Source organism: Capra hircus, chromosome 6 (assembly GCF_001704415.2).
Source record: "Capra hircus breed San Clemente chromosome 6, ASM170441v1, whole genome shotgun sequence".
Taxonomy (NCBI): domain Eukaryota; kingdom Metazoa; phylum Chordata; class Mammalia; order Artiodactyla; family Bovidae; genus Capra; species Capra hircus.
Window position 1 is genome coordinate 40,935,334 of NC_030813.1, and position 27,972 is coordinate 40,963,305.

General features: G+C 40.1%; 1 protein-coding gene across 3 annotated transcripts in view; it reads right to left on the reverse strand.

Moving 5' to 3' along the window:
• The window catches only part of KCNIP4 (potassium voltage-gated channel interacting protein 4), a 1,310,185-nt gene that overhangs the window by 223,091 nt on the left and 1,059,122 nt on the right, over window positions 1-27,972 (reverse strand). The window contains exon 1 of one of the 3 annotated variants that reach the window (XM_018049334.1): window positions 22,013-22,672. The exons of the other annotated variants lie outside the window; for them this stretch is intronic. Within the exon in view, the coding sequence (XP_017904823.1) occupies window positions 22,013-22,124 (112 nt within the window). The 5' untranslated portion in view covers window positions 22,125-22,672. Of the gene's footprint in view, window positions 1-22,012; window positions 22,673-27,972 lie in introns of those variants that run through there. 3 annotated transcript variants of the gene reach the window in all.

Genomic DNA, 27,972 nt, shown 5'->3' on the forward strand with positions numbered 1-27,972 from the left:
GCCAAATCTCAAGGCAAGGCAGGTTGGGAAATGTAGTCTAGCTGTGCATTTAGAAAAGGGAAAGAAGATGGAAATGGATTTTTCTCTGATACCTTAGGTTTATTGCTACTAATATAATCTTAATTTTTTGGTAATTAAACTTCTCTCCTCACTTTAGGGATTGTCCTAGAGGTTTGACATTCTTTTGAAATGACACTTTAGAATAAATACTTTTTATAAAGGACTCATCTCTATTCATGCAAGATTTTCTGGATATTTGTAGATTTCTTAAGCCCACTATTTAATCACATAATTTTTCAATGGCACCTTAGGATCAGGGACCAATCATTTCCTAAATGCCACTTCTTTGCAGAAGTAGGCAGCAGCATCTTTCTTAGCAGTTTATTATAAGACCACTTCAATAAAGCTATTTGGAAGACAGGCACACCTCTAAAGTAATCTAAACCAAATTAGCCGATACCTGCAGCTGACAAGAAGGATAAGAGTACTCAGTCCTGCTCTGTGTCTCTGACATCACACAGCGTCTGGAAGAGGCATGTTGATTTTCACCAGCATGAATATCAGCAGTTGCAGACTCCTTATTAGAGGAGGAAAGTGATGGACAAGCGAGGCCTATAAAGAGATTGACATCGCTGGGCACGGTGCTGAGGATTAATCCTTCAAAGCTGTGGGATGCCAAGCAAAACCAAAATCCAGCCATCATGGAGCACGTTAAAATCAGTAGGTCTATACAAATCTCTAAATGATTACTTTGAGCAGAGAGGAAGTGTTCCATTTACTACCTGCTGTAGAGAGTTTAGTTGTTAACACTGAAGAGGGAAGAAAAGTTTAAAATAAGCTATTTTTAGTATGCTTTAAGACCATTATTCAAGAATAGCATGAGAGGACAGTTATAAAACCAAATGAATGACATGCTCCATTTCTTATCTTCTGACAATAAATGACCAAAGTGACTTCTGTACTTGGAAGTAATTTTATTTAGCAGTGTATGTTCACTGTCTTCTCTTATTACAACAAATATCCAATAATGATGCACACTTAGGGTTAACTTGTTTCAGACAGTGACTTTTAGGTTTCTCTACAGATGAGCACAGGTTAGGTTTGATCATTGGTTCCATAATGCTCAGTGCTCAGCCTGTATCTGAAAGAAAGAGTATGGATAGGAGCTGTTAAAAACTAGTATAAACTTATTCAAAAGGAGATTAATCAATAAAATTCTTTCTCCTCTTTTTTTTTTAGTCTTTGTCTTCTTCCTCCACCTGGCAAATTCCTAGTCATTCCTCATAACCCATGATGCTGTGTCCCTGAAGCTTTTTCCAACTCCAGTAAAAAGAATATGCTGCTTTGTCTTTTGGTTTTATCACGCTACTTTCATCACATTTTATAATGTGTCTCTTCCCATCTTGAATTCTTTAGGAAGGAAACCATGTCATTAATGGAATCAGCATATGGCTGTTAAAAACAGGGTCTTCAACCAGACAGCCTTTTATCAAACACTGGTTCCACAGCTGTGCCACCATGAGTATAATCCTTAGTATTGTCTGTAAAATGAGGAAAATGGGAATACCTACTTTGTTGTGTCATTGAAAGCATTAAATGAGATAGTAATATACAAAATGCTTTGAATAGTACCAGGTTCGGTTAAACGTTTGCCATTATTTCTTTTTAATATCACCATGTCTTTGATGTCAAGCATAAAGTAGATGTACTCTGATTGTGTCTAAAAAAAGAAATTCTATAACAATTAAATACTCTAACGTATTTACTTTTGCATGGTTCTTCAAATAGTTGTGAGGAAATGGGAACACATATGTGTTCAGGAACTGAGCTTGAATGCCCCCTTATCCCAAATCCTAGTTTCTTCAATAAGCTTCTGCTTATTTTCCTAAAATATCTTATAAGAAATCAAGAGTATTTGTAAACATATTTATATTATACGGAGTTCTAAAAGAGAACTGTGGCTGTGGTTGGCTAGATTTATATTAGATGACTTTCTTCAGAAGCATTTTGACAAAATTAGGTATAACGTAGGAAGCAATAAAGAATCTGCTCTTCTCATTCACCTTCTATTAACCGGCCCTCCTGTGGAGACATTAGGCGCTAATTCCTGTTTTGACTCCTATGTGCACATGTCTGACAGTGAATTTTTATCCATAAAAATTTTTTGCCATCTGAACAGGGAGTGGGAAATCAGGTATATGTTCAGGGCATGAGGATTCATGCAAAGCAATGTCCATGTCCTGAGAACTCCATCTAGCAGAGGCTATAATCCACTGAAACTCTGATCGAAATGCATTCATTCATTCAACTAGTACTGAGAACTATGACATTATGGCATAATTTTAGGGGCTAGGAATCCAGTGGTGAATAACTTAAGAGTATAAACAACAGACAGACCATAAGCAAAATAAAGTCCATTGGAAAATAATGATGCACTGTGGGGATAAATGAAACAGAAAAGAGGGTCAGATAAGGTAGGAGGCATGCAGTTTCAAAAGGGAGGATCAGGAAAGGCCCCATGGAGGCTTCTGAGATTTCTGATCATGTGTGCAATGGACTGAATAATTATAAAGTTGTCCCCACCTCCAGTTTATATGTCAAAACTGTAATCCCAGTTTGATAGTATTTTAATATGGGCCTTTAGGAATAATTAGGTCATGAGGGTAGAACCCTCCTGAGTGAGACTGACGTAAGAAGAGGGCAGAAAGCCAGTTGGCTTTTTCCCACCACATAAGGATACACTGAGAAGTTGTCAGTGTGCATCCTAGAAAGGGGTTCTTACCAGAACCTGACCCTGCTGGCACCCTAATTTCAGAATTCAGCCTCCAGAACTGTAAGAAGTGTTTGTAGTTTAAGCCACCCAGTCTATGGTAATTTGTTATAGTGGCCGAATGGACTAAGACAATGTTTATGAAACACACATATGGAAGAGCTTTTGTCTTTTTGAAAATAGAGTCTGTTCTTTTACGGTATAACTTATTTCATGGAAAAGAAATGTTTTAAAACATTTACCTATCTAATACATTTTGAATACTGAGGAAAATTTTTTCATTGCTTTTCCCCTGTATAAATAGCAATGGATTTCTCAGGCAAAGAAAGAGCTCAAGAAAAAATAAAATAGAATTTTAAGAGGTCAGTAAAACTTAAGGTTATATTTATTAGCTTTCAATAACAATTCCCAAGACAAATCACAAAATTCGAAATAACAAATTGGCTTAACATTTGGGATTATTTAATAAACAAAAGGAATATTTTCTTAAAATTATCTGATAGCTCAAATTAAAAATAACTTAAAGGTATTCAGCTCCATCAAGGCTCTGTCTCCATGTTGTACCACAGATGAGGCAAAATTCTCTTTGTGCATACTCAATTTCTGGGACTTTGGAAGACACTTAGGGTTTTGAGAAATTAATACATTTATATCCAGTGAAAATAAGAGTCCTTAAACTCATCAGAAGCAACAATTCAAATTATTACTGAATATGAGCATAAAATGCACATTTGGAACATGCATGGAGTATTTTAAAAGATGGAAATTGATTTCAATAACTCAGATTTACATTCAGTTCAGTTCAGTTCAGTTGCTCAGTCATGTCTGACTCTTTGCGACCCCATGAATTATAGCACGCCAGGCCTCCATCACCAATTCCCGGAGTTCACTCAGACTCACGTCCATCGAGTCAGTGATGCCATTCAGCCATCTCATCCTCTGTCATCCCCTTCTCCTGCCCCTAATCCCTCCCAGCATCAGAGTCTTTTCCAATGAGTCAGCTCTTTGCATGAGGTGGCCAAAGTGCTTCATAAACTTAAGCTGCCTTGCAAGTACTTGGGTGCCTGTTAGAAGTACAAAGTGTCAGGTCTGGTTCCAAGATGTGAATGTGAAAACAGAACCAGAGAATCTGCATGAGAATCAAGCACCTTGGATAGCTGGGTCTCAGGGATCCCCAGAAGGAAAACAGTGGTTCTGGATGCAATGAAAACAAAGAAACAAAAATCCACTTCTACTAAGGAAATATTAAAGCACTGTACACACATTCCTGAATATTTTCACACACTTTGATTAGCGGCTCAGCAGTAAAGAATCTGCCTGCAATTCAGGAGACGTGGATTCGATACCTGGGTCAGGCAGATTTCCTGGAGGAGGGCATGGAAACCCAATCCAGTGTTCTTGCTTGGAAAGTCCCATGGACAGAGGAGCCTGGGAGGCTGTGGTCCATGGGGTTGCAAAGTGTTGGACACCACTGAAGTGACTGAGCATGCACACAATTTTATACTTAATGATCCTTGTGTGCTTTCACCCATACAACTCACACTTTCTATTTGGAAATTATCAAAATATCGGTGTAAGGCAAAAGTATTCCGTTCTCACCTTTCTGTCTTCCCTAAAACATCCTGGCATCACTGGATCCTCACTTCTTTTCTTGGGGAGAAATGACTTAACTAATGGGTAAATATGAAAAGGATTAACTTCCCTGTTCTGCTTAATTTCTCTCCGTTTTCACTCTGGAAGCAAACTGCCCAGTGAGAGCAGGTCTCTCCTGTGCTCTTCCAAGCCTAAGTCTCCCCAGGCAGCACCACCCTACCCACGTGTGAGGGTCCATCCAGGGCAGCATTGCCTCTCATGGATAGGTTCGCTTATTCTGGGCCAGTCAGCAGGACCACGTGGCTCTCATACCATGCTGCAGCCTCTGACCTGGTTTCTATCATTAACAGACCACATTAACACACCACACTTCCCACTTCTTTATATTAGTTCTTATTCCTTTAGAACAAGGTGTGGGTAAGAGGGGGTGATGCTTATCCTGCTCCTTTCAGAACCTTGAGAGTCAGAGTCAGAGGGGCTGTTGCCAGATACACTTGTCAGCATCACAGTAGCAATACTGGTCGTTGACCCAAAGATTGAAACCAACAAGCCATGTCTGTACCATTTTATTTAAAAATAAGCCTACAATGTTGTATTTCTTTTATCATTTTATTTATTCCATACTATAAAAAGAAAGAAACTGAAGGTAAAAATTCATACTATCTAAATCACACGTTGAGGTGTTGAAAAATACTTAAAAATTTATAGGCAGCAATAACACAGGTTTAACACTAACTCTCAATCTCAGCTTTAGGATGTTTACCCAGATCTCTAAAGTGTCATTCAACTCACCTATTATCTATCTGATTTGCACTTACAACAGGCATAAACATTTAGTTAGAATATACTGACAGAACAATATTGGAAAGTCATTTCATTTCTCTAACTTTCAGTTTCTTCATCTGTAAATATTTTTCTTCTCTTCATATATATTTTAGGAGTTTTATAAATTTTATTTTTTGGCCTCACTGTACAGCATGTGGGATCCTACTTCTCAGACCAGAAATCAAATCCATGCACCGTGCATTGAAAGCATGGAGTTTTAACCACTGGACCGCCAGGGAAGTCTCTTCTCTTTGCAAATTTGTGGCAAAAATATAATGGGAGTACCTATAATAGTGATTTATAAGTAATAAAAATCATTATGAATTATTATTAGGAATTAGTATTCCTATTACTCAGGAATTTGATTTTTCTTTTTTTTTCTCAAGGAATCAGGTAACTCTGCTCAATGTATGCAGTGTGTTCGGTCATATCTGACTCTATGCGACCCCAGACTGTAGCCCGCAAGACTCCTCTGTTCATGGGATTCTCCAGGCAAGAATACTGGAATGGATTGCCATTCCCTTCTCCGGGGGATTTTACTAATCCAGGATCAAATTCTCATCTCCTGTCTCCTGCATTGACAAGCAGGTTCTTTACAACCAGTCCCTCCTGGAAAGCCTAAGGAAATCCTAGGTGCCTTGGGACAGGTGCTCTATATGCTATGCTGTGCTTAGTCACTCAGTTATATCCGACTCTTTGCGACCCCATGGACTGTAGCCCTCCAGGCTCCTCTGTTCATGGGGATTCTCCAGGCAAGAATACTGGAGTGGGTTGCCATGCCCTCCTCCAGGGGATCTTCCCAACCCAGGGATCGAACCCAGGTCTCCTGCCTTGCAGGCAGATTCTTTACCAGCTGAGCTAACTGGGAAGCCTGCTCTATATGCTATGGACAGTAAAAACAAACAAACAACCATAAACTCATGTTTCCTGTGCTCAAGAAGCTTTTACTTAAAAGAAGAGATGCAAGAAACAGTGGAAGCAGAAAAAAAGAGAGAGAGAGAATTGGAGAGTGGATTTTGTGCAGTAAGAGTTATAAGGAATGAGGAGATTAAAGACATGAGAGGAGAATGGGTTCGATATATATAAAGAAATCCTAGACTTGCATGGATGGAAGGGGCAGGCAGGTAATTTCATGAAGGCAGACACATGGGCAGAATCAGATAGCAGCAAACATGCTGTGAGTGCTCCAGCAGTCATCAAGCAAGATGATTTCCTGTCCCTTGGCAAGCAGCTCACTAAGCATTGTTCTTCTCTTCAAGGTAACGAGGATGCATACCAACCTTTCAATTACAATTTTTGATAAGAATCAAAATATGCCAAACATGGTTTTTAAAGATCTCTGTAAAAAAGTCTCTTTGGATTATCTTTAGCCAACTTTTCTAGCTTTCGAAGGAAAAGCAGAGCTAATATGGACCAACTTGTGGTGAGACAGGACAAGAGCAAGTCCAATTTTAAGGTTCAGAATTCTCTCCTACAGAGTACACTTGTCATCAAGTTAGACAATGTTTGGGGAAGCTTATTTTAATTAGGAGGCATAGTACATAAATGGGCTTCCCCAGTGACTCAGTGGTAAAGAATCCACTTGCAATGCAGGAGACACAAGAGACATGGGTTCGATCCCTGGGTCAGGAAGATCCCCTGGAGGAGGAAATGGCAACCCACTCCAGTGTTCTTGCCTGGAGAATCCCAGGGAGAGAGGAGCCTGGTGGGCTGCAGTCCATGCGATCGCACAGAGTCCGACTCAACCGAAGGATGAGTGCAAGCACAAGCACAAGCATTACAGAAATGTTCTCTAGCCTCCTAAGGGTTCCAGGGGAGACAGAAATCTCTCGTTTACTTTGTTTCAGCTTTAAGTAATCTTATTTAACCAAAGAGACAAAGCGGAGAAGGAAATAAGAATGCCATTAACTTTGTTGTACCTCTCTACCTGGGATTTGCTTTTACTCTTTTGCAGCATAGTTATGAATATAGTCAGCACTCATCCACATTCTGGAGAAAGTACACAAAGAAGGAAATCGGTCCTGAATATACATTGGAAAGGCTGATGCTGAAGCTGAAACTGCAATACTTTGGCCAGCTGATGCGAAGAATTGACTCATTGGAAAAGACCCTGACGCTGGGAAAGATTGAAGGCAGGAGGAGAAGGGGACAAGAGAATGAGATGGTTGGACGGCATCGCCGACTCCATGGACATGAGTCTGAGTAAGCTCTGAGGGTTGGTGATGGACAAGGAAGCCTGGAACGCTGCAGTCCATGGGGTCGCAAAGAGTCGGACACGACTGAACAGAACTGAACAGATGCGAAGAAGCAAAGCAAGGAAAGGACGGCTAATTAGTCAATCCCTATCCTACATCCTTGTGTATATCTGGAATTGTACTCCAGCCAATAATGGTACCTCTGTGCCTTTATGAGGCAAAACATAAAGCACATCCCAGACTGAAGAAGATAGCACTGCGAGGAAGCACCACTAATGACATCATTTATAATGAAATGAGTGAACTTTCTTTAAAAGGAGGTGACATGGTATAGATGGCACGGCCTAAGATCTCAAGCAATTCCTGTTCACTTCAAAATCTCCCTCCATTCCTAGCCTGAGGAAATTCTTTTAAAGGAGCTGACAGAATTTCCTTAAATAATTATTCCAGCACTTAAACCGTTCCCTAAAGAACAGTCCTTCTGGAATTGTAGTAGGGTGAGATTTGTTTCAAGCAAATATTTCGAGACTCACCTTAGATAGCCACTGGCAAGAATGGTTCTTATTGCTGTAAAATGTGTGCATTTGAAATATATTAGCTAGGCAGGTCAGTTCAGAGGTTTACAAAGATTTTGCAACTACAGAATTTCTTTGCTGATTCTGCATCTTCATTGAATATCTAAAAAAATGCCAACAAAATGCTAAGCTATTTGTTCATTTTATCACTGATGTATTCTAGGAGAGATATATAACAATACTGAAGCCAGTGTACTATTCTGATCGTTATATTTTTAGTCTAAAATCTTGTTAGGGACCTACAGCTTATGTACAAATTTGTAATGGAGATATATTTTCTAAAAGAATTTAGCTTTGCAACCTTTGTTGTCATAAAGGAAGGCATTTGAGTCATTCCCCTGTCTCTGTGAACATTTTCAATAACAGAAAGGAGTTAATTCTGCTTTTCACTCAGGTGATGTTTAAAAGGCTCTGCTAATTTCTCTTTCAATGCACCAGTGATATTTAGGAATTGCTGAATGTAGTGAAGACAGATGTGGGATTTGGGTGTTTGTTCAGGTGCTTCTGGTTTCTAATTATTTTATCATTATCCATTTGCCCCTGTAATTTGTTTAAATTTGGAATCACATCACCAATATATCTCATTGCTGCCAGGTCTTCAATATTCTCCTGTTTATTCATTAGAGAGTTTCTGTTACCAAGTCATTAATAACCATGAATTTACTGAGATATAAAGTCACTCATGTACTTAGTTCTATTCCAATAGATGTCTGGAAAAGCATCTTCCAAATATAAAAGTATATTCCAAATATACTACCTTGATCTTTCTAATCCAGGAACCTTAGCGTATTTCTTCAGTTGTAGAAACTCAGGGGAAAAAAGGCTTCCCTGGTGGCGCTAGTGGTAAAGAACCTGCCTGCCAAAAGAGGGGATGTGGTTTCAATCCCTGGGTGGAAAAGATCCCCTGGAGGGCATGGCACTCCACTCCAGTATTCTTGCCTGGAGAATCCCATGGGCAGAGGAACCTGGTGGGCTACCATCCATAGGGTCACAAAGAGTCGGACACAACTGAAGTGACTTAGCACAGAGGAAAGAAAGAAAAACAACCTAGCACTTACAAGGAAGATTGGAGAGAAAAAAACATATGAGTTCTAGCTTCTGAAGTCTGTGGTTGCTCACAAATGAGACAAGTTCCTTAGCCCCTTTGAACAAATTTTTTCACCTATAAAAGTGGTTATTGAAAATAACCTATGCACTATCCGATATGTGGCAGAACCCAGTCTACTATTAATTGCAACACAAAGTATTCAGAATCAGCATAAGGAAAATTATGTTTTTAGCAGTTCTGCTCTCAGTGTTTAGGAGGCCTTCTACCAGAAGGGAGAATGAAGCAGTCATTAAAAAATCTTTTGTTAAGAAGGGAGAATGAAGCAGTCATTAAAAAATCTGAGTTATAAAAGGGTATATGCCTTGTCTCAAAATTATTCCATGATTCAAAACCACTCTGTGATTTTGAAGATCTATGAAGTTTACATTTTTATTACCTCGATCTTATGGATGAGAAAACTGAGGTTCAAGAACTTTGGTGACTTGCATAGAGCACACAGCCAGCATGTTTCAGGGGTAGCATTTGACCAGCGTGTGTCTATTTTCAAGATTCAGTGTCTCCTAAACTCAGTATTGTCCTGCCCCTACAACCAAGTTCTACCATTAAGTCACAAAGGAACTCTGTGGAGCTCATTACTTCTTCATGACCTGTAATAAGGAGTTTGACTGGATGGGATTTCATATTTGCCTACTCACAGTATCTCTGAGCGTTAGTCCCAGACTTTGTCACATACACAAAATATCTCACATTTCTACTTTAGATGGACACAGGCATACCTCTCAAAAGAGACATTATGTTTCCTCCCTACTATGTAAATGTGTCTCAGTAAAATGCATATATTAGTCATGCTCAGGAAGTATTTATTAATAATAGTCATAATTTTATGTATTCTAATTTTTCTCCTCAATGCATACAGGCCCAGAAATCACTTCATCTAGGGAAAAAAGGTTTTGTTTTTTTTTTTTTCAATAAATAATCTTATGCCTACTAAATGCCAGTCTTGATGGTTCAAAACAGTCATGATGACAGATAAGAGGTGCAAACCATTTCATAAAGGAAGTGCATCTTGATTGACAAGAAAGCAGAACAGAAAGAGCGTCATCAAGCCACAATGAGAACTTCTTATCTGTCCGTAATTATGAGTCCTAATGTTAGAGTACAAGGCTTAGCCATTCAGCCCTAAGACGGGGCTTCATAACATTAAGTTCGCTAACATGGTCTTTAGTGTCCACCTTCAGAAGGCCCCCTAGTCAGCAGTGCATGCTGGCAGTGCCGTGAGCACAGTGCGGAGAGCCCTGGGCAATCCTGCGTTACAGCACGGCAGGCAAACTTGCGCTCTCACTTCGAAAACCAATTTGATTTTAAATACATAGCTGCTGCTGCTGCTAAGTCGCTTCAGTCGTGTCCGACTCTGTGCGACCCCATAGACGGCAGCCCACCAGGCTCCCCCATCCCTGGGATTCTCCAGGCAAGAACACTGGAGTGGGTTGCCATTTCCTTCTCCAGTGCATGAAAGTGAAAAGTGAAAGTGAAGTCGCTCAGTTGTGTCCGACTCTTAGTGACCCCACGGACTGCAGCCCACCAGGCTCCTCCATCCATGGGATTTTCCAGGCAAAAGTACTGGAGTGGGGTGCCATTGCCTTCTCCAAATACGTGGTAAGATACTCCAAACAGTCCGTTGTCTTGTTCCAGTCATTTTTCTTCTAAGATCCTATCCTAAGAAAATAATTCAAAATATGTAAGTAATTTCACACCCAAGGATTTTATTACAGAATCTTTCAAATACTGGACAAAATACAAATAATTTCCATGTCCTAAAATCAGGGTAAGTAAATTATGTTACACACATTTGTAAACTATTAAAATATTTATGAAAGATCTATAATCTAATAAAACAAATTCTACTCCATTGTTGAATTTAAAGCTACATCAAATTTTTTACATGCAGTATTATTAAGTTTAAAGAAACAAATCTATGTGTATAAAAATCTGAAAGTAAATAAGTAAAAATATTACCAATGGTTATTCTTTGAATGGTGAGATTATTGGCATTTTATTCACATTTTTTCTTTTTGTATATTTATAAACTTCTTATAGCAATTGTTTATTACTTTTGTAATGAAAAAACATTTCCCTTCAGGTTTGATTTCCAATGCTATAGTCTTTTCATGTTTAAATGCAGTTTAATGACTTACAAATATATGTAAATAAAAAGACTTTATATGTATATAAAAACACAAATTGTGTTTGATTGTACTTCAACCCAGTGGTTCTCAGTATGGTGGGAGGTGATTTTGCCTACCCTTCTTCCCCTGGGGGGATTCAACAGTTTCTGGAGACACTATGGTAGTGTGAGTCTGGGGACATGTGCCACTGGCATTTAGTAGGAAAAGGCCTGGGATGCTACCAATAGCCCTATCTTGAGAGGACAGCGTCCTCCACAAAAAATCACGCAGCCAACAAATGCCAATAGTGAAGCTGAGAAACCCTGCCTTTTAAACAAAATTGTTAAAAATTAAATTAGTTCAAGACTATGATGGGAAATCTGACTTTATTACCAGAACCTTTGAATAAACTTGCCTATCTATCACCCATCCTTCCATCTACTCACTCTCAGACACAGAAGGTATGTAGATAAGTGCTCCTCTTATGTGGGGCTTGAAGTTTAGTGAAAGAGAAAGGCAGAGAAATCAAGGGCTTAATGTAGCTTGAAGTGCTAAGATGGAGTGCTTTGGAATAACAGAAGTAGGAACTCAATCCAGCTAGGCAGTTCAAGGGAGGTTTTCTAGAAGAGATGGTTCCTCAGTAGAGCTTAAAGAAGGAGTTAATCAGGTCAGGTGGTACTAGTGGCAAGGAATTCACCTATCAGTGCAGGAATCACAAGAGACAGGGGTTTGATCCCTGAATCAGGAAGATCTCCTGGAGGAGGAAATGGCAATCCACTCCCAGTATTCTTGTCTGGAAAACTCTATGGACAGAGGAGCCTATCGGCCTTTCTGATATTCCCCACCTTCTGAACAGCACTGGTCAGTCTTTTCTAATATCTTCCTATACCTTGTAAACATTTGAGACCAGGAAAATTTACTAAACCAATTTGTCTGTGTGTAAACCTCTTTAGCCGAAATTATGCCCTTAAGTTCCCAATTACGAATATCTTTAAGTTTCCAATACACTGCCTGGTACACAGATCACTTAAAAAAAGCTTTGTTTCATGGATGATTGAATGAAAGGTCATATTTGGTAATAGGTACAATGGAAGTTAAGCATAAAGGCAGCAATGATACTAACTCTTTAAGCTATACAAAGTATTTGGTGATAATTTTAAGAAATATCATTTAATTTACTTCTCACAATAATTCTATGAGGTAGCTACTATTATTCTCCCCATGTTTGAAAGAACTGATGTTCAAGGTGGTTGTAAATCTTGCCCAAGACCATATAGACCATCAAAATCAGAGCTGTGAACTGACTTCAGGTCTGTCACACTTCAAAGAACATGAAAGTACCCACTAGTTATATATTTTCCATTTTCAAGAGAATTCAAACTTAAGGTGATTTTCCTTAAAAAAAAAAAAAATTGTTGATTCAATGTATTTGTCCTCGACCCAAAAGACTCAGTATGTTAATAATATAACACTAGGAGGATCAGTTTACTTTAAAGAGTTGAAATGTGTTTTTTAACACACCTACAAGATAAGGGTTTATAAACTCAGTGAAAAAAGCAAAATGCCTCCGTGTCCAAGAGGCAATGAAACCTAAACAAAAATCAGTAAGAAGGGGGGACCCTAACTGTCTAGCCCCAGCATTGACTCATTGTGTAACACGATCATGCGGATGGCTTCATTTATATCACAGTCGTCAAAATTATCCTAGATGTTGTGAAATTAGGGGAAGGGAAGACATTGCACAAGCACATACATCCTATTTTAAATCACTTGCTAATTTGGCAGATAACTTCATTAACATCAGCCCCAGACAAAGGACTAGATATGCATCTACTCAATGAGACCAAAGGGCTCAAAAAACCTGGACAAGTTTCCCAGAGGCAAGATCTCATCAACCTGAGATCATTTCTCAACCAGCTCTTTTATTGCCAACTCTCAGTGTAGGGGTTGGCAAATTAGAGCAAAAGGTCAAATTCAGCCTGCTACCTGCTTTTGACCTTTCAGCTATGTTATTTTACATTTATAATGGTTAAAGATTAAAATAAAAAATATTTTATGACATGAAAATTATATGAAATTTGGATATGTGTCCATAAATATTTATTGGAAGACGGCCACACCCATCTATTTTTATACCCTTTGTGCTGCAACAACAAAGTTGAATAGTTAAATAGAATGCATGACCCACACATACTATGATACTTACCATACAAAAAGTTGACTGGCAACTGTTCTAGAATAAAGCTCGGCAGGTGCCAAAGATCTCAGTGAAGAAATCATTGCAAATATCATGGATTTGGCTTTTTAGATTTATTGCCTAACCAAGTGGTTCTCAGAGTGTGCCCTGGATCCTCAGCATCCACTAGGAAATGCCAATTCCCTGACTTCTCTGGTGCGGTTCCATCTCCGGTCCAGGAATTTCCATGTGCCACATAATGCAGCCAAAAAATAAAAGAAATGCCAGTTCCCAGATGCTAAACAAGATCTACTGAATTTGAAAATCTTAGGGTGGGGCCTAGCAGTCTTTTATTCTAACTCATCATCTTGGCAATTCTTGTAAGTGTGAAGTTTGAGAACTGTTGATATAATGCAGGAATATGAACATGTTATCCTATCATAATAACAAGAAAGGCATATCTTGGCTTCTATTTGTATCCCAAGCACAGAGCTAGATATTTCACTTATGTTTGAATTTCCTACAACAATCCTGAAATGTTGGGCTTATTAGCCTCATTTTACAGAAGGAACTCAAGCTCAGGAAGGTTAAGTAACTTGTTCAAAGTTACTTAATTAGGATTTAAACTCACAGCCGCACTTGCCCTTCACTTTACTCTGCCCTCTCCCTGAGCATGTGTGAGAGAAAGCAGCTCCTGAAAACCCTAGGGAGGGGGCCCTGGTTCACCAGCTAGGCTTTAGCATTCTCCTGCTGAATATAAAATGTCGCAGAGTATCGACGTCAGAAAAGACCACTCTCTACCTGTGATTAACCAAGATAAAATCATGGCTGAGAAGAGGAAATACATGAACTTTGTTTAAACGACAAACATAGCCAAATGTCCACCGTCCTAGCTAATGTAGCTTGCTTTTTGCCAGTTACAATTTCAGCCTCTGTCTAGGCTTTACCACTTGTATGTAAGATTTGCTAAGCCCATTACACTGGCTTCTTGACTTTATTCAACCCGGAACAAAGCCCTGCTTCCGAAATCAGAGTCCCTTAACACAAGCTCAAATCCTGTAAGTCCTTTCTAACACTCTGTTTCGAGAAGCCCCACAGTTCTCCATGTTGTGTATTCTTCGAGGAAAAGAATGAGCTGTGGGCTAAGTCGCTTCAGTTGTATCTGACTCTTTGTGACCCCTGGACTGTAGCCCGCCAGGCTCCTCTGTCCATGCGATTTTCCCAGCAAGAATATGGGAGTGGGTTTCCATTTCCTCCTCCAGTTGATCTTCCCAACTTAGGGGTCAAACCTGCATTTCTGAGGTCTCCTTTACTGGCAGAAGGGTTCTTTACCCCTAGCACCACCAAATTTTTTGGACCACAGGTTTGTTCCTGGTGACCTTTGGCTGGAAGTCATTGAAATGTACAACTCCTCCACACCCATCCCTCCTCACTAAGATTCCAGCTCTCTGCTCCATGATGGAGTAGGAAACGGGTTCCCAATGTAAGCAAAACTAAAATAAATAGAAGTCCCCAAACCCATCAGTACCAAATACATTGCCAGGTTCAGAGCAATAAGTGACACAGATTGACTATATCTTAAGTGGATTAATGGGATTTTTAGAGTCAACCTGATGACAAATAATGACTTTGGGAAACTGCCATTTTTCTTCTGAATTATAGTTTATATTCCTATTTTTAGCTTCCAGTCTTTATCAAAGTCTTTTGATCCCTCAACTCATCAGATTTCAAATTCCACCATCTTTGTGTAGCTTTCCCTGTATGAGATGGCTCATCTATTTGTGTTTTCTAAAGTCCTTGTTCCCTCCCACCAGACAATTTTTAATCTTGGGTTAGTTATTCAGGAGCTATTTGGTCTTTTATTTGAAAACTTTTTAAGGACAGTACAATGCCCCATGTTGTCTATGGCTCTTCACATAGTAGGTGCCTAATAGATATTTGTTCAATTTCATTTAGAAATCCAAGGTCCTCCCCCCACCTCAACACGCCTTTTATGCAATTGAAAGGGCTACTTTCCCAGCCATATCAAAGCCTGTCTAAGCTCCGCTTCTTTATCTCTCTGCTGAATGTCTCATTTGAAATTATTTCCCAGGGCCATAAAATTCTAATGAACAGCTGCCTCTGATGCCTTTGGTGTGTGGCTATCTCTGCTTTGCAGGGTAATTCTGATGTGAAATCTTAATAGTAGAAAAAAAGAAAGAGTTAAAAAAAGGTCATAATCAACTAATCAATAGTTTCCAAGCTACTTTGGGGACTTGAAAGAGTCGCTAGAAGCTCTTGGTTACATAGAACAAGGAGAAGCACATTGGCACTATTACTGCATGGGAATAAATTGCACTCAGGCTCTCATTTTTTTTTTTTTTTTTTTAGTATGTTCTACATATCAAGAATTGTGCTGGGGCAGTAAGTTTAATTATATAACTAAGGAGAGGGAATAAAACTATGTTAATTCTGTTACATTTACATTTTATCTGTTGTTGTTCCAGGACTTCTGCATTTTATACCATGTTCCTATGCTGATATTACCTTACTCAGTACCTGTCATACAGAACTTGTGCAAACACTCTTCTGGCATATGAATTTGATAAACTTCCCTTCATCCATGAAATCCCAGCTTTCACCTCCTCTGGGGAGTCATCTCTGATCATTTCTCTCTCTTTCACTTGGGCTTAATTACTTTCCATTCTTCCTCTGTATCTTGGATTCACTTGTACTGATTTATCTACCATAATATATTGTATTTTCCTTGATCATATTCCCCATCCCTTTATACAACTTGAGAATTCCTTGAGGGTAGCAACTGAGTCTAATTAATCATTGTATCTTGGCCCTACCAGAGTATCTGGCATATTAAAGACAACTGAGAAACATCTGTAAATGTAAGCCATTGCTGAAATACAAATAACAATGTTGGTGATTATTGAAGGTGGATGATGGGTACATCAAAGTTTAATGGTTTTCTCTGCATTTTTGTGTGTAAAGTTTTTCAAAATAAAATGTTCAAAATAATTGAAGACCTTTTAAGATGTCAGGTACATCTTTTGGAACTTTAAAATTCCCACCATAAATGAAGACACTATATCAGTATCTTCAGGAATTCTCAGCTACAACCTCTGTGTGCCCTAGATTTCTTTTTTATCTCATCAGAAAAACATTTGAAGCCAAACAACATTGTCCTGAAATAAGAAAACAATTATGCCATTGCAGAATAGGTGCAGCTTAAGGATATTATCAGAGAAGGCAGTGGCAGCCCACTCCAGTACTGTTGCCTGGAAAATCCCATGGACGGAGGAGCCTGGTGGGCTGCAGTCCATGGGGTCGCTGAGGGTCGGACACGACTGAGCGACTTCACTTTCACTTTTCACTTTCATGCATTGGAGAAGGAAATGGCAACCCACTCCAGTGTTCTTGCCTGGAGAATCCCAGGGACGGGGGAGCCTGGTTGGCTGCCGTCTATGGGGTTGCACAGAGTTGGACACGACTGAAGTGACTTAGCAGCAGCAGCAAGGATATTATATTAAACATGAGTTTCTAGAAAATCTGGAAATTGACAGTTCACCTTAAAGATGTTATCGATGAGGGCAATCAATGGATTCCTGCCTTTGCGGTCTGCTACCTGAATTGTCCCTGGTACCTCTACTTCCACTCTCTTACCTCTGAACTCATCTTCACCTTCTTCCAAACTGACCGATCTGAAACATGAATCTGCCATCCTGCTCATTGGTTCCCCAAAGCTGAAGACTTTGGCTGTTTATCATTGAGAGTATATGTGCCCTCTCGACATTCACCCCAATGGACTCCTTCAGACACATTTCATTTCAACACTCTGATGCCCACTTTCTATAAGCCGCAGCTCTTGTCCATCAAAGTTGCTTTCTGTCAGTGCTCAGGATCACAATTCAAACTCTGTGCTCAGCCTGGAGTGTTATTTCCCCATTCTTCCATCTGGGAACCCCTTCTCACACTGCTAAGTCCAGTATAACAGTCTTTATCTCCATGAAACCTTCCCTTTAGCCCTTTCCAGAATGTTCCACGCCATTTGTGCTTCTGCTGCCCATTTCTTGGGGCACTTATTTTCTTCTGTCTTGTTGAGTGATTAGTTTCCCTTTTTAGAATGTAAGCTTACCGAAGGTTCATTCCTTCAGTGTTTATCTTGTCTCTTTCCATCGTCTCAATCAATGCCTAACAAAGGACTCTGCCTACACTTAGAATCCAATATCAAGCATTACATGCGACACTGTGAAATGAGATTATTCTTATAAGTGTTCTTCCTTGTTCCCTTTATTAATGAAGGGAATATGTGAAACCTCAAATCATTATATTAAAATCCCATTAGTCATTTTAATCCTCCTTACAAATTGCTTTTGCTTCCTAAACCTTAAATTTCAACTGAAAGAGAATTATTTTTTAACACAGGGCTTTACTGAAATAAGAATCTCATTTATGTGGGAGCAGAAATGTTTCCCTTTACCCTTTCCTATTCTTGGCAAATTCTCACTAACCATTGTAGATGATAATAGTAAGGCAACACTGCTTTATCTTGAAACTAATACAGAAGGTCTCATCCACATAGACTCAAAACGACTTTCTAGGTTAATCAATGCAGAGTCACACTAGAGAAAATAGTCTACAGTGATACCAGAGAAGAATCATTGCCCCAAGAGGATGATATAAAAGCTCCATGTTACCCAAAAGAAGCTCATGGTTCTGGTCTGGGCCTCAGCTTTACTTCTCAACCAAAATAAATGGCTAATTCTCCGGCCTTTTCCTGAGCTATATTTTCTAAGTGGTCAATCACAGGGAAGTGTTTAGCAATTTATACTGGGAAAGCCTCTTTTGGCTTTTTTATCATTTGCTGGTACAAAGGATAAAGGACTTGATAATCTAATGTGTTGTGACTTGTTCTTTAAATGCTTTTTTCTTATATCTCCATTTGATTGGTGATCCCAAAACCTAAGTTCTGTTTCTTCTTGGACACTGCCCACAATCTGAGAAAATATTGGGTCTCATTGTTTGATTGTACTTGGACTAGCCATTCATGGACACTGAATATGTCACAGATACATTCAAAATTCGGTGAGGATCTTAGAGTGAGGGGACTCAGGAGACCATTTGGCTTCTTTTTGTTCAGATCCTGCCTCTAAGGTATGATAGAGTATGTAGTTTGATTTAGCTTCCTTATAAACCATAATTGGGTCCTAGCCTTGGGTTGAAAATTGTGTATATATTTTGTAATCTTATTTCCTATGCATGCATTTCCCTCAGATATCTTATAGGGTATTAGTGGACAGTTCCTCTAAACAGTCCATCCAAAAGGAAATAAGTCCTGAATATTCATTGGAAGCACTGATGGTGAAGCTGAAACTCCAATACTTTGGCCACCTGATGCAAAGAACTGACTCTTTGGAAAAGATCCTGATGCTGGGAAAGATTGAAGGTGGGAGGAGAAGGGGACGAGAGAGGATGAGATGGTTGGATGGCATCCCTGACTCAATGGATATAAGTTTGAGTAAGCTTCAGGAGTTGGTGATGGACAGGGAAGCCTGGCATACTGCCGTCCATGGGATCACAAAGAGTTGGACCTGACTGAATGACTGAACTGAGTGGACAGTTCAGGACAAGATTCAGGAATTCAGGAAATTTCCCACCTATGTTTTTGTTCATTCTCTTCCCAATATTAGAAAAGAGAAATAAGTGAAAAGTGTGTTGTAATAGGAAAAAGCACCGTATAGGATTCAGAGCTCTTTGGATTTGGTTTTGTCTCCATTCCCAATTAGTGTTGTCTCCTAATAAATCAGTTACCCTCTCTGGGTTGTGGTTGTCTCCAGTATAACCTGAGTCAGTTGGACTAGATCAGTATTTTTTAACATATACTTTGGAACAAAAAAGGAATTTTTTTCCCTATATTTTTCCACTTGTCAAGGAAATATACCACCTATATGGTGGTAACCTGCATCTTTATTATTTTAGCACAACCAAGGCTTACATATTGAATCTAAAGTTTGCCCAGTTTATTGGACATTTGGGGCTTCCCTGGTGGTGCTAGTGGTAAAGAATTTTCCTGCCAGTGCAGGAGATTCAGGAGATGTGCATTCAATCCCTGGGTTGGCAATATCCCCTGGAGTAGGAAATGGCAACCACTCCAGTATTCTTGATGGGAAAACTCCATGGACAGAGAAGCCTAGTGGGCTACAGTCCATGGAATACAAAGAGTTGGACATGATAGAGAAACTAAGCACAGCACATTGGACATTTTACACAACATTTTAAATGTGTAGGCACATCATCTATATATATGTGTGTATAGAAACAAAGTGTATATGTGGAGTTGGAGAAGACTCTTGAGAGTCCCTTGGATAGCAAGGAGGTCAAACCAGTCAATCCTAAAGGAAATCAATCCTGAATATTTATTGGAAGGACTACTGTTTAGGCTGAAGCTCCAATACTTTGGCCACCTGATGCAAAGAGCCAACTCATTAGAAAAGACCCTGATGCTGTGAAAGATTGAAGTCAGGAGGAGAAAGGGATAACAGAGGATGAGATGGTTGGATGGCATCACGGGCTCTATGGACATGAGTTTGAGCAAGCTCTGGGAGATGACAAAGGACAGGGAAGTCTGGCGTGCCGCAGTCCATGGGGTCGCAACTGAGGGACTGAACAACAAAAGTAGAAATAAAGATTCCTATACGGACATGCGTATTATTATTTGGGTATGGATATGGATACCTATCCCAAGAAAGATGTTTCAGACTATCTCAAAATTCTCTGATTCTGGTTGGAAGAGCTAAGTTGACAATTTTACTTTTTGTATTGTTGGAACTCAAATGTGAAGATTTTGTCTGAAAATCTTTATGTGACATAAGAAAGAACTTAAAGAATAAAAGCTGAGTCATTTGCAAGGGGCTTTCGCAAACTTGCAACTTTTGACTTTAAAACTCTGTACTACCAACACTGGCAATAAAAGAACTGTGTGCTATCTTATAACCACTATAGGGCTGTGAGAGCTGACTTTCTCAAATATCTCTGTGGTGTTTTTACTTTATGCTTCATCTAGATCTGAAACAAGACCATCTTGAGTATAGTGCACTAAAACTGAGGGCTATGGCTCAACGGATTCCAGAAAACAAAAACTAATATGGCGAAGAAATGAAACAGAAGCAAATTATTCCAATCACATAAATTAAAATGATCTTATCTGTATTTTGTTACGATACCACTAGAAAGGGTTGAGGCAGACATCTCAAAATAATGCAAGATCATTGTGCAGCACCTGGAAAAAAGTTTGTTTCTGTATTGCTTTCCTCTCAGGAGAAATGTGAGGTTAAATAAAATTATTCCCACAGTTAAATAAAATTACTGTGTAATATGAGAAAAAAAACCAGAAATTTTATTTTCTGAGGGTTTGTTTAATCCTATTAAAATATTATTCTTATGTGTGCCTGAGCAGCACTTGTTACAGATTGAGAAGACTTAAAAAAAAAGATATGAAAATTGCATGAGAACTTCTGATGTTCTTATACTGGTCTAAACAGTAGAATCTAATGGACCCACTTGTAGAAGGAAAGACTTTCTGAAGATAAGATACACCGACCATTATTAACATATTAACAGCAACAACCTGTATACCGGATGTAGTTTGAGATGTTGTCATCCTAGCTAAGCTCCTGAACTCTGTCAGAAAGATTAGAAACACAGTCAGGCTTAAATATTTTCATCATCTTCCCACATTACACACAATGTGAGAAGTGAATATGCATAAATAACTCGGCAGAAAAGATCTTATCCTTATCCGGAAGGTATTAGCAAATGTCTCAGGAACACCATTCTTTCACTTGAGAATAAAGAATAGCTTGAATATAGAACTGACATCAATAATTAGGGTTTAAATAATTCAAAGCATGTTATTTCAATGAAAAATAATATATACATATGTAAGTATATATATATCACTATTAAAAAGAAGTTACAACTTTTTTTAACTTGCCAATCTTTGAATAGTAGAATTGATTTTGGTAGTAAAATTCATATTAGGAGGATAAAATATTAATTGATAGCAGCAATGCTGTGCTGGGCTTATATGGGTTTTCACTCAGGAGACAAATGAGCAAAGTGGCTCACTGGGAAATGTAAATGAAACACTTTTGCAAATTAAGTGTTCAAAGCACATTTTTGCTAAGCATTCATTAACTCAATTTTAAATCAAAAGCTTACCCATTTTTTATCATAATCAATAACTCAGCTCCACCCGCACATCTCCTAACTAATGAGGCACGTACATATTTCTCTCACAAATCAGGGTACTCCTCCAGAGGATGGAATTACTAATGACATTAAGGCGTGGTAAACTTGACAACCAAAACAGCAACCTGTATTATCACGCTGCAGTAGAGAGAGCCCTAATTTCCCACCTTAGAAGTACATTTAACCCATAATATCACCCTAAACTCTAAATTTCAGATGGAAAGATAATGGCACAATATCCCTTCCTTTCCAATGTCAAATATCTGGGTAAATAGAAACGAACTGTCCAGTGCTAGGGTGCTCCATGTCAAGCATGCACATTTTAAAACTTTTTGCTTATTTTAAGCCTTCTCAACTCTGCAGCGTCTGTATCCAATTCTGAACCAGACCTGACCAACGGCACAGATGGGAGCGACCACTTTACCTTCTGAAAAATCAATCAGTCCCAGCAAATGAAGCAGCTTCAGAGATGCACATATAATCACAACAATACCCACTGTTTGCAGTCCTTCCGACTCCCACTCAAGAGTCAACATCCTTCAAGCAGGTAGAGGCATCCCAGCCTCCGAACTCCTTCGGAATGGAGGGAGTTAATTAGAAAATCCGAGTAATATCTTGCTTGGAACAAAGACTCGCAAGGGGTAAAAGTGAGCAGCTCCTCAAAGATGCACCGGGCAAAGCAGCGGCCCCCCGGGGTGAGGACCGACCTGGGCTAAAGTCCAGGCTCTCATACTGATGCTGGCATTTGCCTGGTGGTGTCCCTCCACCACAGCCCGCCGGCCCCGGGACTCTGCGCGGCAGCCAGCGAGTACTTGGACTTCAGAGCTGCGAGGGAAAGATCTGTTGGAGAACTGGAGACTTTGCAGTGTCCGTGGAGAGAAGGGACACTCCTAGGAAACTTGCCCGGGAGAGCACAGCGGCGCTCCGTGCGCTGACGCTGCAACCCCGGGCTGGGTGGGTAGGGCTGTCTGCGCGCTAGTTCGCTGCCTGGGAAGCTTGCGAATGTCCCCCTTTCCCCAGAGCAGCTGCTCTCTCTTCCCTGAGCTTGCTCCGCGAGGCAGCTCGACCCGCTCACTCTCGGGATGCTAGGAAAAATTCAATTTTGGTGGCTGGTGTCTATAGCCTCTTTAAAAAGCCCCCTGCGGAAGCCCAGGGGCAGCTTTTCTAGAGAGAAAAGTGAAGAGGCAAAAATATTCATAATTCAGTGGCTTTTTTCAAGTGGGAGCGTCCAGGCCGCCGCCCACCTGCCACTCCACTGGGGCTGTTCTGGTCCCTGCTGACACATGATTGAGAGCATTATTAGGGAGATTGATTTAGTCCTCATATTTACAAAAGTGGATGGTGGTGGGGTGGGGTGCGGCAGAGCAGGACCTGGGAAAAACACTGCTGTTCAGTAACTGCCCCCTGGAGGGTGAGCGCTACTATCATCCTTTAATTTTTGCTTTAGCCTGTCTCAAAGCAAAGTTTCACAAACTTCCCTGATGATAAACGTTACTCGGGTGCCTCTGATTCCGAAGATTCTGGAGCTTATGTTCTTAAACTAGAAGTCAGGTGATTCTTATCATCAGTTAAGCGTGGGTCGCGCTTGTCCTGAAAGATCCCAAGGGGCGTTCTATTCCGAACCACACCTAGCAGCCTAGGCAGCTTTGGGGGCACGGATTCTGGGCCATGTCAGAACCACACCAGCTTAGTCACTCTGCGGGTTATCTCCTCTGTGCTGAAACCCAGCCCACGAGTGGTGGTGAAAAGAATCAACTGGGACTCTTGTGTGTGAAAGGATTTTTAGCCTCTGAAACTCACTAGGAGGCATAAGGGGCTTATGAGTAATGCCTGAGGCCCCAGGGAACATTTCCTGGTTCTGCTGCTTCTTGCTGTGTGGTATTTTGCAAGACACTTAACCACTCTGAAAACAGTTCTTTTTCTGTGAAGTTGTGCTTATGATACTTCAATGCTTTATTTAAAGTTTTCTATTTAAAGGGAACTCTGGGAACTTAGATTGGAGAAGGAAATGGCAACCCACTCCAGTGTTCTTGCCTGGAGAATCCCATGGACGGGGGAGCCTGGTGGGCTGCCATCTGTGGGGTCGTACAGAGTTGGACACGACTGAAACGACTTAGCAGCAGCAGCTGGGAACTTAGAATGGTCATAATAACAATACTACTACTTACTGAGCATTTATTATGTGTTCCTCCATATTGCAGCTGTAGGATCTTAGCTCCCCGACCAGACCAGGGATTAAACCCATGTCCCCTGCAGTGGAAGCTCAGAATGGTAACCACTGGACCACCAGGGAAATCTCAATCTGTATTAGTTCATTAACTCAGCCCTACATCTCTATGTGGGCTTTTCAAGTGGTGTTAGTGGTAAAGAACCCACCTGCCAGTGCAGGTAATTGTAGGAGACATGGGTTTGATCCCTGGGTGGGGAAGATTCCTTGGAAGAGGGCATGGCAACTCACTCTAGTATTCCTGCCTGGAGAATCCCATGGATGGAGAAGGCTGGCCGGCTATGGTCCATAGGGTTGCAAAGAGTCAGACATGACTGAAGTGACTTCATGCACACACGCACAGCTCTGTGTGGTAGGTATTATGGTCATCTTCATTTTACAGGCGAGGAACTGGAAGCATAAAGAGGTCAACTTGGCAAACCTGGGGGTGCACTGTTTGGTAGGCAATGAGCATTCATTCTTTCCTTCAGTTATTCTTTAACATTTATTAAGCTGCTACTCTGAGCTATGAGGAGGTCATGGCAACCTACTCCAGTATTCTGGCCTGGAGAATTCCCATGGACAGAGGAGCCTGGTGGGCTGCAGTCCATGTGGTTGCAAAGAATCAGACATGGTTGAGCGACTAAGGACAGCACTGAGCTATGCATGATATATGAATAATAAAATGAGAAATAAAGTCCAATCCTATCCTTTGGGGACTTACAGGTTAACAGAGGAGCCAGGCATGAAATGTGATCCATAAATGTTCTCTCCCTTGAGTAGATATCTTTGAAGATACAGTGGGAGCACAAGAAGGGAAAGTCAGCTCCACCTGGGGAAAGGTGACTGGTAGTAACAGGACAAAGACTTTATGGAGGAGGTAAGGATCAATGATGGTAGCTTTCATCATTATTGGAAATAATAGATCATAGACAAGCTTCAAGTTAAGTAGGCTTGGGTTAAATCCTGATTCTGTCACTTGCTTGCTCTGTGAGTTGGGGGAAACTGCTCCATCTCTGAGTCTCAGTTTTCTAAGTCCAAGATGGGGATGCAGCTGCCACTGTCATGGCTGACATGAGAGTTAACAGAACATGGAGAGCTGAGCCTAGCTGCTGGTGCTCCCCTGCTCGGCACAAGGGAGTTGTGGGATTATGGCAGACGTGCCAGCTCTTTCGAGGCTCTGCTGGGTCTAGATGGATGAGATGACTTTGTTCTTCTCTGGTTGTCCTGCTCCTAAGTCTACTTCCAGTCTTTTTCCTATAAAGACTTTTGAACATCCCAGCCCACAGGGCTATTTTTCTCCTTTGGATTCCAAGAATATAACTGGTACATACAACTTTAGGTCATTAAAACTGGCTCTGAAAACAGTGCTTTTTGTTATGCATAATATGCTTATAGGAGATGTTCTTTCTATCAATCTGCCCAACCATTTATCCATCTAAACAGGTTATTTACAGTTGTGTCACCAAGCCAGTGAAGAAGCAGTTCTCAGAAGTTGATGAGAAAATAAATGTTTTAAGTAACAATTCTCTGAAATTCCTGCCAACATATAGCTAGCTATAGGAAGTCAAAAATTTTTTTAAAAAAGCTGCAAAAATTAATTAGGTCAGTCAAACTATAACTGTAATTTTTAATCCTATACAATACCATATTACAGTTGAAAAAACAAACTGAGGTACAGAGAGGTTAAATGATTTAGTCAAGACCACACAGCTAGAAAGTAATTGATCTAGAGTTTGAATATCCTTTTGTCTGACCTGCATGCATGCTCAGTCACTCAGTTGTGTCTGACTCTTTGCAACCCCACGGATTGTAGCCCACCAACCTCCTCTGTCCATGGAACTTCCTAGACAAGAATATTGGAGGGGGTTGCCATTTCTTCTTCCAGGGGATCTTCCCAACCCAGGGGTTAAACTCGAGTCTTCTGCATCTCTTGCCTTGGCAGGTGGATTCTTTACCACTGAGCCACTTGGGAATCCCTTAGTCTGACACTCAAATTTATTATTCTCCCTCTACACCCTTCAGTAGATTTTAACAAGTATTTGTCAATTGACCTTTTGATTTATAGAGTTAGGCAAAGTATTTTTATATTGCCGTATCTCATTTCCTAGGAAAGAAATCTCAACCTTGCTTGAAATTCAGATAAAGCACCATGGGTCTGACTTTGTTAATTTCAGGCAGTATTTCCCTTTAGGACAATGATATCCCTAGTGTAGGATTCTCCAGCTGAGAGTCTTGGAGGCCCATCCCTTTCCTCTCTACAGTGGTTACATTTGTCACTTGGTTTTCTGAACTCTTTTTGTTGGTTCCAGCTATAGGATCCTGCAGCTCTCAAAGAATACAATGGTTCTTTCACATGCAGCCCCCAGTGCAGGATTTGTAAGATAACAGCACCATTGAAGAGTTTCATTCTTCATCTGAGAAATCTTGTTTCTCTAGGGGCGTTTTGGAAAAGAATAGTTGATTGCATATTATTAAAAAAAAAACACAACAACTCCAGATTAGGGTCTATCATTTTGTTACAGTAATTTTTCAGCCCCAACCCATGCTATTATATTAGAATATGCTCTGGCTTTCCCCCTCCATTCCCAGGCTCACTCTTTTCTTTACATTGTAAGGAGTATCTAGCATGGGCATCCCTGGTGGCTCAGCCATAAAGAATCCGTCTGCTGATGCAGGAGACGTAGGTTCGATCCCTGGGTTTGGAAAGATCTCCTGGAGAATGAAATAGCTACCCACTCAAGTATTCTTGCCTGGAAAATTCCATAGACAAAGGAGCCTGGCAGGCTATAGTCCATGGGGTCGCAAGAGTTGGACATTAGCAACTAAACCACTGCCACCACATCCAGAATAGGAAAGGAATACCAAAGGATTAAACTAACATTTCACACCCAGTTACCCTAAGCTAGGCACCATACTGTGTACTTTACATGTATAAATTAATTTATTCTTACCACAAACCAGAGTTAGATATTGTATCCCTATTTCAAAGAAAAATAAAAACCAAGGCTTGTTGAGATTATGTTATTTCCACAAAGTCACATTTAATAAGGGGGGATATTGAGGATTTATGTTTGATATACTCCAAAAACTAATAGCCACTAGCATTTATGGACAACTTATAAATGTTAGACAGTATTCTAAAATTTTTACACATATTAACCAATATAATTCTTTTATAATTCCCTGAGATTAATATTGTTACTTTGGTTTCAAGGAGACAGAAGAGTTGAGATTTGAACTGAGGCCTCCTGGGTTCCAGATTCCATGCACCTCACCATTCATCACTGCTCCAGTCTCAGTCCTTGTTGCACCATTTTGAAGGGTTCTTTCACTGAGGCTCTGGTAAGGGATTCTGAACACTTGCCAGGAACTTTTAGGAAAAGTAAAATGTACTCAAGGAGGCATGACCAAACCAATTCACTAGTCTGAAGAAGAGAGAGGATCAGGGAGTGCACTTTTAATTTCCTTGCATCAATTCATCCTTTCAGTAATCTTGCTTGAGCTAATATCCCTGAAACTTGGAATTGATCATTTCCTTTTCTTTTTCGTAGCTTCAGTTTGAAGTTTCATCAAGTGATATTCCTTAGGTAAGAAATGATCCTTGTACTATTGACATGCAAATATAAAAATAAATATAGCAAAGTTGAGAAAAATGTTAAAATGAAAGTATTAGTCATTGATTAGGGTTTTACTCTTTGCCACCCCATGGACTGTAGCCTGCTAAGCTCCTCTGTCCATGGAATTCTCCAGGCAAGAATTCCGGAATGGGTAGCCATTTCCTTCTCCAGAAGATCTTCCTGACCCAGGGATCGAATATGGGTCTCCTGCATCTCAGGCAGATTCTTTACCATTTAAGCCACCAGGGAAACCTGTAAAAATGTTAAAGTTGGATAGATTTACTTACCTACCTATTTTATCTTCAAAAATACAGGTAGAATGACAGGGCAGATAGGAATTAGTGAAGTCAAATTTAAATTTAAAAATATTAATTTATATTTGTGTAAATATCTAGACAGCATATTAAACAACCTAGACAGCATATTAAAAAGCAGAGACAATACTTTGCCAACAAAGGTCCATCTGGTCAAAGCTATGGCTTTTTCAGAGTCCTGTCTGAATGGATGTGAGAGTTGGACTATAAAGAAAGCTGAGCGCCGAAGAATTGATGCTTTTGA